General features: G+C 46.6%; 1 protein-coding gene across 1 annotated transcript in view; it reads left to right on the forward strand.

Annotated features, from left to right (window-relative positions):
- The first annotated feature begins 1,277 nt into the window (after nt 1-1,277).
- Nucleotides 1,278-15,497, forward strand: part of LOC134348301 (insulin-like growth factor-binding protein 2) — a 52,912-nt gene continuing 38,692 nt past the window's right edge. Inside the window, exon 1 of the mRNA XM_063051464.1 lies at nt 1,278-1,813. Coding sequence (XP_062907534.1) covers nt 1,471-1,813 — 343 coding nt within the window. The 5' untranslated portion in view covers nt 1,278-1,470. The remainder of the gene's footprint in view (nt 1,814-15,497) is intronic.

The following is a 15,497-nucleotide window of genomic DNA, read 5'->3' on the forward strand; positions in this document are numbered from 1 at the left end:
GTCTGGGGAAGAACATACTCCACCAGTGGGGAGCTGGAATCAGGAGTTCACAGCCAGGTGGTGGAGGCATAGACTTCCACAGCATTGAAGAAGTATTCAGGCAAGCACTTGAGTTGTAGTGGGTTTAGAAACACTAGTACTTGATGGACAGCATGGGTGTGATGGGCTGAGTGGCCTGTTTCTACACTGTGGGACACTGTGTTTGTCTGCAACGGGGAGGGGGTGGAGGTGGGGGTGTTTACAGAATCACATCAACCCACTTGTTTCTTTGCAACCTCTTCTCCCCACACTCTCATCACCCCACCTTGCCCCCCCCGATTCTACCCCTCACTCACACATTGGAGGTGATTTATTGTGCCCCTCCCAACCCTGCGTGACCTTAGGATGTGGGAGGACCTGGGGGAGACTCATGTGGCCACAGGGAGAACGTCTAGACCCTACACAGACAGCGCCTGAGCTGGGGATTGAACCTGGAGCACTGTGTGTGTGTCTTCAGACTCCCGTACCTTCTCCCTGATGAGAAGACAGCATGTCGCAGGTGACCCCTCCATTAGAATTCTCTGCCCCAGAGAGAGGTGGAGGTTAGTCATTGCTGAGATTGGCGGTGGTAATTGACAGATGTTTAAACTACAGGGAAATTATAATTTTGTGCAGCAGGCTCGAAGAACCGATTGGTCTCGTCCTTGTGTATGTTCTAACGTCGTCTTCAATAGTCTGAGGGCACTAGAATCAGGCGGCCCCACATTCTTTTCTAATTCAGTCGGCACTAGGACTCAACGGAGCCCGCCCAGCTCCACTCCACCCGCTGTGAATTTGGCAGGCACAGAGATCGGTTCGCTTGTGTACAACACTGGCGCTAAGACCCAGCGGAGCCCTTCCTTTCCAGAAAAGGGGCTGTAACCGATGGACCAGTGCTCTCCTTTAAAACCTCCGGCACCAGCGCTTGCTGGAGTCTTTCCTCTCTCTTCCCCTCACTGCCAGTGAGCCGGAACCCGGCAGAACCCCACTTGTAACCCGCCCGTGCTAGGACCCTGCGAAGCCCTCCCGTCTGAGTAGTCGGCAAGCACTGGGATCCTGCGGATCTGTACTTTGTTTTAACATCTCCGGCGCTAAGACCCAGTGGAGCCCTTCCTCTCTAGAAAGCGGCTGGGAACCAGTGAAGCCGTTCTCCCCTTGTTAGACCACCGGCATTAAGACTCAGAGGAAGCCTCCCTCCTGTGAGGCGGCGGGCACAGGGAACCGGCGGACTCCCGGAACCCACAGTAGTCTCTCTTCAGTAAACCGGCAGGCGCTGGGAACTAGCGACCCCATGCTTCGGTGCTAGGACCCGACGGAACCTGTCCTCAAGTAATCCGGCGGTCACTGGGACCCAGAGGATCATTCCCTCCAGTTGAGCGAAGGGCGCTGGGACCCGGCGCTGCCCCGCTCCACCTGCCGGTTGGACGCCGCCGAGTTGGTGCGCGGCAGACAATGGGCGCCGCCGGGCTGGTGGGACTGGCGATGTTGGTGCTGTTGGCGAGCGGCGGGGTGGCCGAAGTGGCTTTCCGCTGCCCGCCCTGCAGCAGCGAGCAGCTGGCGAGCTGCACGGAGCCGGCCGGCTGCAGTGAAACGGTGCGGGAGCCGGGCTGCGGCTGTTGCTGGAGCTGCGCCCGCACCCTGGGAGAGGCGTGTGGGGTCTACACTCCGCGCTGCGGCGCTGGGCTCCGCTGCTACCCCCGCAGCGACACCGAATTCCCGCTCCAAGCTCTCGTCCAAGGGCGCGGGCTGTGCGCCAAGCGCAGGGATCTGGAATACAATCGCTCCCGGGACGCAGGTAAAACTCCGGCAACTCCTCCACCCCCACCCCCAACCCACGTAAAAAAAGTTTGCAAGGTGCCAAAAGTTGAGCAAAGTTTGGGTTTACAGTATTGATGAGCAGAGGGATCTTGGGCGCCCTGAAAGTGGCTACACAGGTTGATAGGGTAGTTAAGGCATGTTTGCTTTTATTAGTCGAGACATTGAGTTCAAACGTTAGAGAGTCACGTAGCAGCCCTATAAAGTTGGTTAGATCACGCTTGGAGTATTGTGTGCAGTTCTGGTCACCTCATTATAGGAAGGATGTCGAGGCTTTGGAAAGAGTGCAGGAGAGGCGTACGAGGTTGCTGCTTGGATTAAAAGGTATGTGCTATAACGAGAGACTGGATAACCAGAGAAACTTGGGTTGTTTTCTCTTGCTCCATCACATTGTGAAAAGCTAATGGAGACTTATCCAAAAAGACTACTGTCTGAAAGAGCTGCGAGATGCGGCTCAACTAAACACTGAGCAAAGAGGAATGAATATGTGTGAAGTGCTAACGTTTCAGTTTTTGAATATCTAGTTTTTCATGCTTCATAGTTTCTCTGTCTTTTGGGCTCCACTGTGAAGAAAGGAGCATGTAATTCACAAATAAAAATTCCAGTTAAATTGACCAAAATCCATGGTTGTAATACTCAGTTACAGTTGCATGAAAAAATTTTGTGAACCCTTTGCAATTACCTGGTTTTCTGCATTAATTACTCGAAATGTGGTCTGATCTTCATCTAAATCACAATAGTAGACAAACACAATCTGCATAAATGATAGTACAAACAATTGTACTGCTCCTGGTCAATATTGAGTACACCATTTAAACAATCAGTCTATGTTCAAAAAAAGTACGTGAGCCTCTGGGGTAATGCCTTCTACAATAGCTATTTGGAGTCAAGTGTTCCAATCAATGAGATGAGATTGGAGGTGTGGGTTGTAGAGGTGTCCTGCCCTATATATAAAAAAAAGGTTACTGACAGAGCCTGCTCTTAAGAACAATCTGTTCACGTGCACCATGCTTTGATCAAAGCAACTTTCAGAGAGGCCCTTAGAAGAATTGTAGAGATGCATGAAGCTGGAAAAGGCTACAAAAGCATTTCTAAAGATCTGAATGTTCATCAGTCCACAGTAAGAGAAATTGTCTACAAATAGAGGAAACTTAGTACTGTTGCTACTCTCCCTAGGAGTGGGCATCCAGCAAAGATCGCACCAAGAGCACAACATACAATACCGAAGGAAATGAAAAAGAACCCAAGGGTAACAGCAAAAGACCTGCGGAAATCTCTAGAACTTATTCATGTGTCCACTATAAGAAAGACACCAAACAAGAATGGTGTCCTTCCATGAACACCACTCTTGTTTTGTGTTTTTGGTGCTCTTCAAAAAATCATTGCTGCATGCTTCAAGTTTACAGAAGTCCACTTGGATGTTCCACAACACTTCTAGGGCAATGTTCTGTGGACAGATGAGACAAAAGTTGAACTTTTTGGCAGAAATGCATACCACTATGTTTGGAGGGAAAAGGGCACTGCACATCAACATCCGGATCCCTACTGTGGAGCATGGTGGAAGGAGCATCGTGAGTTGGGGCAGCTTTGCTGCCTCAGGGCCTGGACAGTTTGCAATCGTTGAGGGAACAATGAACTCAAAATTGTATCAAGACATTTTACAGGAGAATGTCAGGTTAGTGGTCCATCACCTGACGCTTAATAGAAGTTGGATGATGGAACAAGACAATGATATGAAACACAAGAGTAAGTCAACAATAGAATGGTTTAAAACAGACCTGGCATGACCTGACGAGGGTTGTTCATGCAAGGTATCCCAGAAATATTGATGAACTGAAGCACTTTTATATGGAGGAGTAATCTAAAATTCTTCCTCACCATTGTGCAAGTCTGATCAGCAGCTCCAGGAAATGCTTGGTGGAGGTTATTGCTGCGAAAGGAGGTTCTACCAGTTATTAAATTATTAGATTATTAGTTTACGAGAACACTCAGTCCTCTTTTATTGTCATTTAGAAATGCATACATGCATTAAGAAATGATACAATGTTTCTCCGGAGTGATATCACAGAAAACAGGACAAACAAAAGAGTAATGCTGACAGAACCACATAATTATAACATATAGTTACAGCAGTGCAAAGCAATACCATAATTTGATAAAGAACAAACCATAGGCACAGTGAAAAAAAGTCTTAAAGTCCCCAGTCGATCGAGTCCCTAATAGCAGGCGGCAAAAGGGAGGAACTCCCTGCCATAAACCTCCAGGCACCGTCAACTGCCAATACCTTGGAAGCAGCCGACCCCAGCCGACCGAGTCCATCCGTCTGAAAACTCCGAGCTTCCGAGCAGCCTCTCTGATACAGCCTCCCGAGCGCCATCCTCTGCCGAGCGCCTTCGACCTCACCCCGGCCGCTGAAACACGCAAAGCCGAGGATTTCGGGACCTTCTGCTCCAGAGATTCCGGTTACCACACAGTAGCAGCGGCAGCGAAGCGGGCATTTCCGAAGTTTTCCAGATGTTCCACTGTGCTTTCACATCTGTCTCCATCAAATCAGGATTGTGCACGGTCCCCTACTTGACAGATAACAGATATTCATCACCGAAGTGGCCACGTGCGCTGTCGTCGCGCCGCCATCTTCTCCCCCCCTCCCAGTTTACATACTTTTTCCAGCCTGGACTGTGAATGATTGAACAATGTGTTCAATAAAGATATAAAAAGTATAATTGTTTGTGTTATTAGTTTGGGCAGATTGTGTTTGTCTACTATTGTGACCTGGATGAAGATCATTACCACATTTTGAGTAATTAATGCAGAAAACCAGGTAATTGCAAAGGGTTCACAAACTTTTTCTTGCAACCGTATGTGGACAAAAGGTTGGGAGCTGAATACTTTTGCAAAGCACTGTATATGCAACCATATACAACCCTGAGATTCATTTTCTTGGAGACAATTACAGGAAAATAAAGAAATACATTGAATTTGTGAAAAATACATGAAGACTGACAACCAATTTGCAAAAGAAGGCAAATTGTGCAAATCAAAAATAAATAGTATTGCGAACGAGTTGTATAAAGTGAGTCTGTACGTTATGGAATTAGCTCAGAGTTGAGGTGAGTGAAGTTATCCACACTGGTTCAGGAGCCTGATGGTTGTAGGGTAACAACTGTTCCTGAACCTGGTGATGTGGGACCCAATATTCCAGTGCCTTCTGCCTGATTGATAGCAGTGAGAAGAGAGCATGGCCTTGGATGGTGGGTGTCTTTAATAATGGATGCTGTTTTCTTGTTAGAGTACTCCTTGTTGATGTGCTGAATGATGGGAGGGCTTTGCCTGTGATGGAGTGTGCTGTATCGATCATTTTCTCTAGATTAAATTAGATTATGAGGACACTCAGTCCTCGTTTATTGTCATTTAGAAATGCATGCATTAAAAAATGATACAACGTTCCTTCAGAATGATATCACAAGAAAACACAGGACAAACCAAGACTAAAACTGACAAAACCACATAATTATAACATATAGTTACAACAGTGCAAAGCAATACCATAATTTGATAAAGAGCAGACTGTGGGCACGGTAAAAAAAAGTCTCAAAATCCCGATAACCTCATCATCTCACACAGACGGTAAAAGGGAGAAACTCTGCCCGCCATGAACCTCCAAGCGCCGCAAACTTGCCGATGCAGCACCATTGGAAGCACCCGACTGCAGCGGACTCTGAGTCCGTCCGAAAACTTCGAGCCTCCGACACCGAGCACCATCCTCCGCCGAGTGCTTCGACCTCGCCCTGGCTGCCGAGCTACAAGCAAAGCCGAGGACTCGGGGCCTTCCCCTCCAGAGATTCTGGACCACACAGTAGCAGCAGCAGCGAAGCAGACATTTCAGAAGTTTCACCAGATGTTCCTCCATGCTCTCATGTCCATCTCCATCAAATCAGGATTGTGCACGGCACCCTACTTGACAAATAACAGACATCACCACCGGAGTGGCCGCTGCGAGCTGCGTCACGCCACCATCTTCTTCTTCCTCCAGGCTTCCTTTCTTGGTGTTTCCATACCAGGCCATGATGCAACCAGACAGTATGCTCTCCACTGCATCTACAGAAGTTTGTCAAAGTTTTAGATGACCTGCTTAATCTGCAGAAACCTCTAAGAAAGTAGAGGTGCTACTGAGCCTTTGGTGTGATTGCACTCGTGCTGGTCCCAGGACAGATTCTCTGATATGTTAATGCCAAGGAACTTTTAAGTTACTGACCTTCTGCCCCTCTGCTCCCCTAATTAGGACTGGCTCATGGACCTCCAGTTTCTTCCTCCTGCAGTCGTTAATCAGCTTAATGGTTTTGCTGATACTGAGTGAAATGCCATCTCAAAGGTTCATTTAATATCAAGGTGTACAACTCTGAAACTCTTCTTCACTGGATAGCCACAGAACCAAGAAAGAAAAACGATGTCATCCACCCCTCTCCGCACAAAAAAAAATGGAATAGGCACGCTGACCCCAAATGCCCCACTCCTGCGCACAAAAAACGAGAAAGCTCAGGGGAAAAACACAGTCTATAAAAAAATCTATAAGACCGAGAAAGAAAAAGTCTTTAGTCCAAGTCCATATCCAAAACGCAGAAGACCTGGGTAACATTCTCCGGGCACAGCAGCAGCCTCCTCCTCAGATAACGGTGATCCCCAGCACCCAAAAGGCAGGCAACCAGCACTCACCTTCCACATTCACCTCCAAACAAGAAGCAGGTTATCCTGATGCATTTCAAATCATAGTCGGAGACTTGAGACAGGTTTGTTTGAAGAAAACCATCCCCAATTACCATCAGTATATAACGTGTAGCACCAGACGTCCCAACATACTAGACCAAGATGAGGAATGCCTACAGTTCTGTATCCAGACCGTATTTCAGAAAATCTGATCACTTAGCTGTCCTTCTTCTATCTGCATGCTTACTGCAGGCAGAGGCTAAAGAGTAAATCTCCAGAGATTGACAACAAAGAAATGATCGCAGGAGGCAGAGGAGCGATTTATGGGATTGCTTCAAGTCAGTGGACTGGATCGTGTTCAAGATCTCATCGAGGGATCTGAATAAATGCACCATGGTTGTAACATACTTTTATTAAAACAGCTGCTGACAAGTGTGTCCCCACAACATCATTCCGAGTCTTCCCCAGTCAGAAGCCCTGGATGAACCATGAGATCTGAAATCTGAGAGCCAGAGCAGAGACATTCAAGTCTGGTGACCAAAAAAGTTACAAGAGGTGTGGGTACGAACTCTGGAAAACCATCTCATGGATGAAGTGGCAATTCCGGACCAAACTTGAATGAATGAAGAATGCTCAACAGTTGTCAGGGCTTGAATACTATCGCCTCTTATAAAGTTAACTCAAGCAACATACGAGACAGTAGGGCTTCACTTCAATTCTTCCTCTGCTCACTCTGACTATCAAAATGTGGAGGAATTACCACGAACTCACACATCCCCCAATGATCCTATGATTTCAGTCTCTGAAGCTGATGTGTGAGTCACTTTCAGGAGGGTGAACCCACCTAAAGCATCTGACCCTGATGGGATACCTGGCCAAGTAATAAAGACCTGTGTTGATCAACTGGCTAGTGTGTTCACTGAGATCTTTAGCCTCTCACTTTAGTAGTGTGTGGGACCCACCTGCTTCAATTATACTGATGCCTAGGAAGAGCGTGGTGACCTGCCTCAGCGACTGTCACCCAGTAGCACTTATGTCCATCGTGATGAAGTGTTTTGAGAGGTTTGTGATGAAACATTCACTCCTACCTGAGAAGCAACTTGCCTACCAGAGCAGCAGGTCTTCAGCAGATGCCATCTCATTGGCTCTTCACTCAACCCTGGAACATTTGTTCAGCAAAGATGCATGCGTCAGAATGCTCTTTATTGACTACAGTTCAGCATCCAATACCATCAACCCTCAACTAATCAATAAGCTCCAAGAACTGGGCCTCAGTACGTTCTTGTGCAATTAGATCCTGAATTTCCTCACTTGCAGACCCCAGTCAGTTCAGATTGGCACAACATCTCCTCCATGATCTCCATCAGCACAGGTGCACCACAAGGCTGTGTGGTCTACTTTCTTTACACTTATGACTGTCAAGCTAAGTACAACTCCAGTGCCATATTCAAGTTTGCTGATCACACCACTATCATAGGCCAAATCAATAGGAGGGAGATTGAAAATCTGGCTGAGTGGTGTCATAACAACAATCTCTCACTCAAGAGCAGCAAGACCAAGGAGCTGATTATAGACTTCAGGAGAAGAAAACCAGAGGTCCATGAGCCAGTCCGGATCAGAGGTGGAGAGGATAAGCAACTTTAAATTCCTAGATGTTATTTTAAAAACGCAGACACGAAGAATTCTGCAGATGCTGGAAATTCAAGCAACACACATCAAAGTTTCTGGTGAACGCAGCAGGCCAGGCAGCATCTCTAGGAAGAGGTACAGTCGACGTTTCAGGCCGAAACCCTTCGTCAGGACTAACTGAAAGAAGAGCTAGTAAGAGATTTGAAAGTGGGAGGGGGAGGGGGAGATGCAAAATGATAGGAGAAGACAGGAGGGGGAGGGATGGAGCCGAGAGCTGGACAGGTGATTGGCAAAGGGGATATGAGAGGATCATGGGACAGGAGGCCCAGGGAGAAAGAAAAGTGGGAGGGGGGGAAACCCAGAGGATGGGCAAAGGGTATAGTGAGAGGGACAGAGGGAGACTTCTCAAGCTTCCGCTAATACGCCACCTCCCCCTTGTACCCCATCTGTTATTTATTTATATACACACATTCTTTCTCCCTCTCCTTTTTCTCCCTCTGTCCCTCTGACTATACTCCTTGCCCATCCTCTGGGTTCCCCCCCCCCACACTTTTCCTTCTCCCTGGGCCTCCTGTCCCATGATCCTCTCATATTCCTTTTTCTTAAATATAATTTTTATTGAGTTTTCAAAGTGATGCATGAGAAAATAATATCTACCCTCCCCCCTCCCCTTAACCCTCCCCCCCCCGAAATATGCTCCTACCTAAAGAGAAAAGAAAAAAAGAAAAAAAAGGAACTGCCTGAATATTGGAAGGTTTGCACATGCTCCATGGGATAAAAATAAATTTAATATATATTTGTTACTTTCCCCCAAGGAACCAAGATCTTCATCATCATCGGAGCTATAAATAAGGGCTCCAAATATTCAAAAATGTTTCATATTTATCTCTTAAAATCTAAAACATTACTTAGCTTCTCAACACTCATAGTTCCCTGGGGAATCTCTTTGAACTTCACCATGTTGCTATGTGTTTCCCTCCCAATCATCCAGGCAAAAAGAAAAAGAAAGATAGATAAGATACAAATAAAAACAAAATACCCCCCCCACTAATGTTGTGAATGAAAAGATACACAACACTACCCCCCTCCATTGTGCGGGTCGTGGCTAAAGCCACGCTTGCACACATGAATAATGTAGCGATTGGTCAGTGTTTCTTCCAGCTCCCCCGTAACAAAAAATTGTATATATATAAAAAAAATTAATGTCATTATTCCCAGCTAATAGTCCTCAAATTTTAACCTTTCTTCCCCTCCCTCATAATTAATAATATATTTATATATTCATCCACCTAAAAATCCAACAGGCGTAATCCTTGATCCAGTCTTCGTCTTCAATCCATCTCGCTCCCCTAGGTTTGTTCTTGTATCTGGTGAATAGTCAAAGAATCTCGCACAAACTCCTCTGCTTTCTGGTAATTGTCAAAAAATCTTCTTTCTCCACCAGGCAAAAAAATCTTCAAGGTTGCAGGATAACGCAATATAAATTGATAACCGTGATCCCATAGGGCTTTTTTCACTGGATTAAATTTCTTCCTTCTCTTCAAAAGTTCATAACTTATGTCAGGGTAGAAAAAAATTTTCTTCCCTTCTATCATCAGTGGCCCTTTCTATTCTTGCCAGCTTGGGCAGCCGCCTGTAGAATCCTTTCTTTGTCTTGAAATCTTAAGAATTTTATTAAAATTGATCTGGATATTGATCATCTTGTGGTTTTTATCTTAGAGCTCTATGTACCCTCTCAATTTCAATTGATCGGTCTTCCTCTTTCATTTACAAGGTTTTCGGGATCCATCTTTGAAAAAATTCTATTGGATTATCTCCCTCTATACCTTCTTTAAGACCAACAATTTTAATATTATTATGTCTACTAAAATTTTCCAACACGTCCACTTTCTCCAAGAGTCGATTTCTTTCCATGTTCCAGACAAGCACATCATTTTCTGTTTTTTCCACTCTATCGTTAATATGCTCCATTGTTCTTTCCATCTTCTGAAGTTTCTTATCCATTTTATCCTGTCTTTTCATAGCTTTATCATAGCACATCTTCACGTCTCTAAGCTCTGTTCTTAATTTTCTTAGTTCAGTCGTTAATTGCAATAAAGCCTCCCTTATGTCTCCGTCGTCTCCTTTACTTCCAGTCTCTTCCAGATCTTCCTCCTCTTCTTCATCTGTATTCTCTGCGATATCCAATTCTGACTCTGAGTCACTTTCAGTTGCAGTGGCCGTCGGTTCTTGTAGTTTGAGTTGTGTCGATTTGCGCATGTGCATTTCCGGCATCTTCTTCCGAGAGACCGCTACCGCTGCCATTGCTCCCTGTTCTTCTACGCCAGAGATAAAGTACGTCTCCTCTGAAGGAGATCCAACCTGAGTCTGAGGATCCATCGCTGCAGTAGGCCCTTTTTTCTTCCCATCTCGCGGCGACTTCACAACAACAGACTTCTTCTGTTGCGGTTTATGAGGCATATCGTAGAGTAGTCTTACGCAGTTTATAAGTAGTTTTCGGAAAATATTTATTAACTTTACTTTGTTTAAGCGGTACTTTGCTGATTTTTTACGGGAGAGCTGGATTTACACGTCTCAATCCCACGTCATCACGTGACGCCCCCCTCATATCCCTTTTGCCAGTCACCTGTCCAGCTCTTGGCTCCATCCCTCGCCCTCCTACTTGCAAATCTCTTACTAGCTCTTCTTTCAGTTAGTCCTGACGAAGGGTCTCGGCCCGAAACGTCGACTGTACCTCTTCCTAGAGATGCTGCCTGACCTGCTGCGTTCACCAGCAACTTTGATGTGTGTTCCTAGATGTTATTATTTCAGAGGACTTGGCCCAGCGCATAAGTACAATAATGAAGAAAGCACAACAGTGCGCCTACTTCTTTAGAGATTTGGCATAACATCTAAAACTTTGATAAACTTCTGTTGATGTGTAGTGCAGAGTATATCGACTGCATGCATCACAGCCTGGTATAGAAACACCAATACCTTTGAATAACAAAGTCCTACAAAAAGTAGTGGATACAGCCCAGTCCATCACGGGTAAAGCCCTCCCAAACAAGCTCACATTACCCATTAAATGCTCCCAATGACGTGCATCTCAAATAGCCTCTGACAACAAAGTCCAGCTCCTGACATTCACATGTGGCTTAGCTGCTAAGCTCAGCAGAACTGTTCCTACTGACATGAGAAAGGGGCAAAGGCAGGTTATTGGTACATCAAAACCAGTCGCAGAAAGGCAGCGTCCATCATCAGGGCTTGTCAATATTGGTTGGCAGTTCATCAAAGCGAAGGAAAACTTTGATCTCAAACCTCCGCTGCCATGCATCTTCAGCCACTCGTGGGGAAGGCTTCGAGAGTAAACCCCAAGGAAAAATCTAGAGCTGGAGTCCCTAAGGCAGTCCTATGTGGAGTTCAATGCTGACTGACAACTCCTGTGATGCTGCTGGTACCAAAAGATGTCAGTCTTTGCCGTTCCTTTGGATTCACCAGCTGTGTGGAGGGGGGAGGCTGCTGCATAGGCAACAGCTTAGTCTCTGTGTTATACTGCCCTGGCTTGCTTCTTTGATTTGACAGATAGGACATAACACCCATGGTTGACCCTGGCCCACAGAGGGTCAGTAACCTTAAGCCAATCCACACCAACCCCAGTTACTCACCTTAGGACCATACCCTTCCTAGCCATGGCGATTCCTCCAATCATCTCATTACATTGACACTGTGTGAGTCTCCAGCTTCATCACCCAACCCCCCCCCGAGTACATTTCAAATTCTAGCCACATTCCCCCTCAGAACCCCTTTAAACCTTTTGCCCCAGATCTGCGTCCTCCAGTTTTAGATGCCTCCATTATGGGGTAAATTTCCTCCTATTCACCACATCAGCTGTATCAAAATGGAAGTCGAGTTTATTGTCATCTGCAAAAGTCCGTGTATGCGCAGGTGCAATGAAAAACTTGCTTGTGGAGCTCCACAGGAAGGTGGTTTTCGTGTACCATGGTGAGCTCCCCATGACAGCTCTGGCCATACTGACAATTTATAAAGATCTCCTGTAATTTTCCTGCCCAGAAGCTGTAGATGCTACAGGGATTTACACCTGTGCGAACCCTTACTGCAGCACCTGTTGACCCTGTGATCTCCGTCTCGGGGGCTGACATCAGGGCATCTTTCAATAGGGTGAGCCCTTGCAAGGTGTCAGGCCCTGATGGTGTACCTGGTCAAGTACTGAAAACATGATCCAGCCAACTGGCGGCAATGTTGTGAACAAAGCGGATGAGCTTAGAGCGTGGATCAATACTTGGAGCTATGATGTTGTGGCCATTACGGAGACTTGGATGGCTCAGGGACAGGAATGGTTACTTCAAGTGCCGGGTTTTAGATGTTTCAGAAAGGACAGGGAGGGAGGCAAAAGAGGTGGGGGAGTGGCACTGTTGATCAGAGATAGTGTAACGGCTGCAGAAAAGGTGGACGTCATGGAGGGATTGTCTATGGAGTCTCTGTGGGTGGAGGTTAGGGACAGGAAGGGGTCAGGCTACTGTGGGAGGTGAGGGAGGAGATTGCTGAGCCTCTGGCGATGATTTTGCATCATCAATGGGGATGGGAGAGGTTCTGTAGGATTGGAGGGTTGTGGATGTTGTTCCCTTATTCAAGAAAGGGAGTAGAGATACCCCAGGAAATTAGAGACAAGTGGTTGGTAAGTTGATGGAGAAGATCCTGAGAGGCAGAATTTATGAACATTTGGAGAGGTATAATATGATTAGGATTAGTCAGCATGGCTTTGTCAAGGGCAGGTCGTGCCTTATGAGCCTAATTGAATTTTTTGAGGATGTGACTTAAGACATCGATGAAGGAAGAGCAGTAAATATAGTGTATATGGATTTCAGCAAGGCATTTGATAAGGTATCCCAAGCAAAGCTTATTGAGAAAGTAAGGAGGCATGGGATCCAAGGGGACATTGCTTTGTGGATCTAGAACTGGCTTGCCTACAGAGGTCTGCATGGAGGTCGGTGACCAGTGGTGTGCCTCAGGGATCTGTTCTGGGACCCTTACTCTTCGTGATTTTTATAAATGACCTGGATGAGGAAGTGGAGAGATGGGTTGACACAAAGGCTGGGGGTGTTGTGGATAGTGTGGAGGGCTGTCAGAGGTTACAGCGGGACATTGATTAGGATGCAAAACTGGGCTGAGAAGTGGCAGATGGAGTACAACCCAGATAAGTGTGAAGTGGTTCATTTTGGTAGATCAAATATGATGGCAGAATATAGTATTCATGGTAAGACTGTTGGCGATGTGGAGGATTAGAGGGATCTTGGGGTCCAAGTCCATAGGACGCTCAAAGCAGCTGCATAGGTCGACTCTGTGGTTAAGAAGACATAAGGTTATTGGCCTTTATCAATCGTGGAATTGAATTTAGGAGCCAAGAGGTAATGTTGCAGTTATATAGGACCCTGGTCAGAGGCCATTTGGAGTACTGTGCTCAGTTCTGGTCGCCTCACTACAGGAAGGATGTGGAAGCCATAGAAATGGTGCAGAGGAGATTTACAAGGATGTTGCCTGGATTGAGGAGCATGCCTTATGAGAATAGGTTGAGTGAACTCGGCCTTTTCTCCTTGGAGCGACGGAGGATGAGAGGTGACCTGATAGAGGTGTATAAGATGATGAGAGGCATTGATCGTGTGGATAGTCGGAGGTTTTTTCCCAGGGCTGAAATGGTTGCCACAAGGGGGCACGGGTTTAAGGTGCTCGGGAGTATATACAGAGGAGATGTCAGGGGTAAGTTTTTTACACAGAGAGTGGTGAGTGCAGGGAATGAGCTGCTGGCAGCGGTGGTGGAGGCAGATACGATAGGGTCTTTTAAAAGACTTTTGGATAGGTACATGGAGCTTAGAAAAATAGAGGGCTATGGGTAAGCCTAGTAATTTCTAAGGTAAGGACATGTTCGACACAACTTTGTGGACCGAGGGACCTGTATTGTGCTGTAGCTTTTCTATGTTTCTATGTTCGGGGACATCTTCAATCTCTTACTGCTACAGTCGGAGGTTCCCACGTGATTCAAAATGTCAACAATCATACCAGTGACCAAGAAGAGCCGGGAGAGCTGTCTCAATGACTGTCATCCAATTGCACTCATATCTACTGTGATGAAAGGTTGGCCGTGGCCAGAATCAGCTCCTGTCTAAGCAAGGGTCTGGACCTGGTGCAATTTGTCTGCTGCCATAATAGGTTTACAGCGGATAATAAACTGACTGGCTCTCCACTCGGCCTTGGTCACCTGGACAATAGTAATACTTGCGTCAGGCTGCTGTTTATTGATTTTATCTCAGCGTTCAATACAATCATGCTATCAGTACCAATCAACAAGTTCCAAAACCTGGGTCCCTGTACCTCCCTCTGCAACTGGATCCTTGACTTCCTCATTGGGCGATCTGTCAGTGCTGATCCAAAATGATATCTTCTTATCGCTGACGATCAACATTGGCACACCTCCTGGATTCATGCTGAGCCTGCTGCTCTACTCTCTGTACACCCGCAACTGCGTGTCTAGGCACAGTTCAAACACCAGCCATAAATTTTCCGGCTACACAACTACTACTGGCAGATTTTCAGATGGTGATGAGGCACACGGGAGTGAGGTAGATCAGCTGGTTGAGGGGTGTCGTAACAACAACCTTGCACATCAGTAAGACCAAGGAATTGATTGTGGACTTCAGGAAGAGGACTTCAGGATTCGAAGAAGGAGTCTGAGAGTCTGAGTGGGAGTGCCGAAAAAGAGATTTTTGAAATTTTCGTTATTTTTTTTTCTCCAACGGCTTTCTGAGAGGCGGGACTGCGCAGGCGTGTGACGTCGGGCAGTGCAGCGCGGCAGATTTAAAAGGGCAGACATCCTGCTTCGGATTTGATTCGAAGAAGGAGTCTGAGAGTCTGAGTGGGAGTGCCGAAAAAGAGATTTTTGAAATTTTCGTTATTTTTTTTTTCTCCAACGGCTTTCTGAGAGGCGGGACTGCGCAGGCGTGTGACGTAGGGCAGTGCAGCGCGGCAGATTTAAAAGGAACAGAGTGAGCCGGGAGCAGAGTGAAGACTTAAGGGCTTCGGCTCACCGGGCTTAGGCGGAAGCGGGTGAGGCGAGGAAGGTTTGACATTCATTTTCTGTTGCTATTTGAGGAGAGGGGCATTATGACTGTGAGGGCAGTTTGCTGTTCTCGGTGTCGGATGTGGGAGGCCCTGGAGTCTCCAAGCCTCCCGGACGTCTACATCTGCGCCAAGTGCATCGAGATGCAGCTCCTAAGGGACCGCGTTACGGAACTGGAGCTGCAGCTCGATGACCTTCGTCTGGTCAGGGAGAGTGA

This window comes from Mobula hypostoma, chromosome 6, assembly GCF_963921235.1.
Source record: "Mobula hypostoma chromosome 6, sMobHyp1.1, whole genome shotgun sequence".
Taxonomy (NCBI): domain Eukaryota; kingdom Metazoa; phylum Chordata; class Chondrichthyes; order Myliobatiformes; family Myliobatidae; genus Mobula; species Mobula hypostoma.